The sequence below is a fragment of the Heterocephalus glaber genome, unplaced genomic scaffold (assembly GCF_053883595.1).
Source record: "Heterocephalus glaber isolate CG9 unplaced genomic scaffold, H.glaber_assembly_v1.0 deba00001553, whole genome shotgun sequence".
NCBI classification, from domain to species: domain Eukaryota; kingdom Metazoa; phylum Chordata; class Mammalia; order Rodentia; family Bathyergidae; genus Heterocephalus; species Heterocephalus glaber.
The window spans coordinates 1,550,643-1,554,402 of record NW_028258344.1 but is presented as its reverse complement, the minus strand read 5'-3'; the positions used below and the strand labels follow the sequence as shown (position 1 = coordinate 1,554,402).

Genomic DNA, 3,760 nt, shown 5'->3' with positions numbered 1-3,760 from the left:
CACCTGCAAAAACAGACAAGTTGGAGAAACCTATGAAAACATTTTATTTTCCATGTTAAATTTAGGGTGTAAACAAATTGGGTCTTCTAACCATCGAATCTAAGAAAAGACACAGACCTGTAGACACAGACATTTAGAACCTGTAGGTATATAATAAATGTCATTATATTATATCAAAATTTTTACAATGACCTCTGTTTAGGCAGTGGAGTTAAAGAATTAGAAATAGTAGCCAGACTTTTATCATTCATATCTTTATTTTTTTCTGTAAATATCATATATTGAAAAAGAATAAACTCTATTTGGAAGTGTAGTATTAGTAATTCATGATCCTTAAGAAGACAGATATTATTAAGGAAACATAAAAGTCTTTCACTCTCTTGATAGTAGTAAAATTTGTTCTCTGTGAGACAAATATTGACTTATAGTAGAACCAGAGAGATGGCTCAGGTTTCTCTATAACTTGAAATGAAAATGATCACAGAGAAATTAGCAGATTATGTAAGTATATTCACAATCTGTTAAAGATTTGTTTTTTTCCTTATGTTCTGGTCTCTTTGTAAGCAACATTTTGTGGCAAAGGATCTAATTTTCCACTTCCTGCTATGTCATACGGTAAAAATTTAACTAATGATACAAATAAGCAACATCTGTTTAAGAGAACATTACACATAAAGCAACATTATCATATGTACACTGGCTGCACTAAGGAAATATGAGATTTTATTGGCTTTAATGAATGTTCTAATTTGGTTAAACTTCAAATATCCATTTACATACATAACTAAAACAAGTAATATATTTATTATATTCTAGTGATTGTTTTCATTACCCATTTTTTATTACTCATTTCAAATATTAAGTAATTCACAGTTAGTGCTGACATTTTAATCCAAATTGAATTTTAACCCTAAAAACGTAATGATTAGGATGAAGTTTAAACTTGACTACCTTTGGAATTGGTGGAGCACACTTCTAGGTATGAGTGAGTCATGTATATGTGGCCTTGGTGGGGGGAGGTCTGAGTCTGGATCCTTGTCCCTTCTTCTCTGGCACTGTTCCCCTGTTCTGCTTACTGATCACCCCCAGACTGAGGAGTTTTGCTTTGCTGTGGGCATTTATTTCACCGTGATATTTCTGCATTGGATCCTTCTGGCTATGTCCTGAATCCTCCTGAAACAGTGAGCTAAATTAAACCTTTCTTCCTTTAAATTGTGGGTGTCAAATGTGTCTCAGTGATTGGAAAGCTGACTGACACAAAACATAAATGACTTGTTTACTGTAATGATTTGTATTTACAAATCATGTGTTTTTCTTTATTCTAATTTCCATTCTCTACATTTTTTGTATAAAGATTATTTGCTGCTTTTTAAAATGAAAAGAATCATAATGATCAAAGCATTTGTATGTATGTATTAGAGCACTGACTGATTCATATTTAGGTCTTATCAGCTGATTTATACACATATTAAGAGATAATTTTTTTGTTTGCTCCTAAATAAACAATAGATGTACTTTTTATAATCATTATGTACATTAATAAGATATCCCATAATCCATGAATTATGAGAGGAAAAAGACATTTCTAATTAAAATATGAACCCATTGGGAAGACTGAACAAGGCAAGACATTGTGAAAATGATTTTAGGGATAAGACCATTCTTAAAATTTAGAGGAAAAAATCATAAGAAAGCAAAAACCACTCTTCTAAATTTAGTTTGTAAAAATATATAGGTAATTGGCCCTGCCATGCCCTGCCCTGCCCTTCTTTCTTTATAATCACTACAAGTGTAGTTCTATTTGATAGCCCTTTCATTATTCTTTTGCTTAACTTTAGAGATTCCAGTCCTTCACTTATTTGGGAAAAAATTGAAGAGCCATCCATACATGGCCATGAATTTGAGGAATTATTTTCTAAAACTCCTGTAAAGGAGAGAAAGAAACCTGTTTCTGACACCATCTAACAGACAAAGGACAAACAAGTTGTCAAGTTATTAAGCAACAAAAGATCACAAGCAGTTGGAATATTAATATCTAGTCTTCGTTTAGATATGAAAGAAATACAACATGCTGTTGTGAACTTGGACAATTCTGTGGTTGACCTGGAGGCTCTTCAAGCTCTCTATGAAAATAGAGCACAGTCAGACAAACTGGAAAAAATTGAAAAGCATGGCCAATCCTCCAAAGACAAGGAAAGTGCCAAGTCTCTGGAAAAATCGGAACAGTTCCTTTATGAACTGTCACTAATCCTCAACTTTTCAGAGCGAGTTTTTTGCATCCTGTTCCAGTCCACATTTTCAGAAAGCATTTGCTCAATCCATCACAAACTGGAATTGCTACAGAAATTGTGTGAAACATTAAAAAATGGCCCAGGGATTAGGCAGGCTCTGGGTTTGGTTCTTGCATTTGGTAACTACAAGAATGGTGGAAATAAGACTCAGGGACAGGCGAATGGCTTTGGATTAGACATTCTCCCCAAGCTGAAGGGTGTCAAAAGCAGTGACTCTAGCAGAAGCCTTTTGTCATACATTGTTTCATATTATCTTCGAAATTTTGAAGAGGACGCTGGAAAAGAACAATGTGTCTTCCCACTGCCAGAACCACAGGAAGTTTTTCAGGCCTCACAGATGAACTTTGAAGATTTTCAAAAAGATCTCAGAAAACTCAAGAAAGACTTGAAAGCCTGTGAGACTGAAGCAGGGAAAGTGTACCAGGTCTCCTCCAAAGAGCACATGCAGCCTTTCAAAGAAAACATGGAGCAATTTATTATTCAAGCTAAAATTGACCAGGAAGCAAAGGAAAATTCACTGACAGAGACTCATAAATGCTTTCTGGAGACTACAGCCTATTTCTTCATGAAACCAAAAATTGGAGAGAAGGAGGTGTCCCCAAATGTTTTCTCCAGTATCTGGCATGAATTCAGCTCTGACTTTAAAGACTTTTGGAAGAAAGAGAATAAACTTATTCTACAAGACAGAGTAAAAGAAGCTGAAGAACTGTGTAGGCAGAAAAAAGGAAAATCACTTTATAAAATAAAACCAAGACATGACTTCGGAATTAAAGCAAAGACAAGCATGAAAATCCAAACAGGGGACAGAAGGATGAAAATGAGTCACTACAATAACTTCCACAAATTTCAGCTGATCTGAGGGTGGGAAGGAAACTACATCATTCTGATCATTTTTCTTCTTAGCCTCTTCCATAATCTGTGTTTTCTAGACAGTTCACCAATTGTTGAATTTCAGTGTCTATTGATCAGTGGAGACCAATGGAGAATTGCAAATCTTTTCTTCTTGAAATTGTTTATGGCATCACATTGACAGCCCCCAAACAACGTGTGCGAGCTACAGTGTCTGCACCCACTCTGGACATGCTCAGCCGTACCCTCTAGTGCCCTTCTGTGAGACTCTTCTTGTCATGGCAGAAACACTTTGCTTTCTACTGACAGCCAGAACTCCACGTCACTGCATTTACGTCAATGGAGAAATGTTATTTCTAGTGGATTGTTTGTATCTGTTTCATGTCTACTTATAAATTTCCTATTTTAAAAATCTAAGTACCATTCATATATCATAAACAATGCTTTCCCAACTCTTGGGTTGCTCTCCATAGCTATATATTTGTGAAAGACCATTATCATTTTTAAACTCAAGTCAGATACTGAATAGAAAAACACACAGCAAAAGAAAAGATTTCTGTAAGTTATTTAACATAGACAGAATCAGAATTTTAAGTTTAATGAGAGCCTATAAAAAGCTT

At 34.8% G+C, this 3,760-nt stretch overlaps 1 protein-coding gene across 1 annotated transcript; it reads left to right on the top strand.

Annotated features, from left to right (window-relative positions):
- Positions 1-474: 474 nt before the first annotated feature.
- On the top strand, positions 475-3,150 carry LOC110347049 (formin-2-like). Its single transcript, XM_021249571.2, has 3 exons — positions 475-501; positions 1,969-2,686; positions 2,777-3,150. Exons 1-3 carry the CDS (start codon positions 475-477, stop codon positions 3,148-3,150), a joined length of 1,119 nt encoding a protein of 372 aa, XP_021105230.2.
- Positions 3,151-3,760: the final 610 nt, after the last annotated feature.

Excerpts from the sequence above, each read along its gene's own strand:
- LOC110347049 (XM_021249571.2), top strand. The coding sequence starts at position 475 with ATGATCACAGAGAAATTAGCAGATTAT. Across the intron at positions 502-1,968 it reads CAGAGAAATTAGCAGATTAT|ACAAAGGACAAACAAGTTGT; the intron begins GTAAGTATATTC and ends ACCATCTAACAG. Across the intron at positions 2,687-2,776 it reads CAAGAAAGACTTGAAAGCCT|CTAAAATTGACCAGGAAGCA; the intron begins GTGAGACTGAAG and ends TTATTATTCAAG.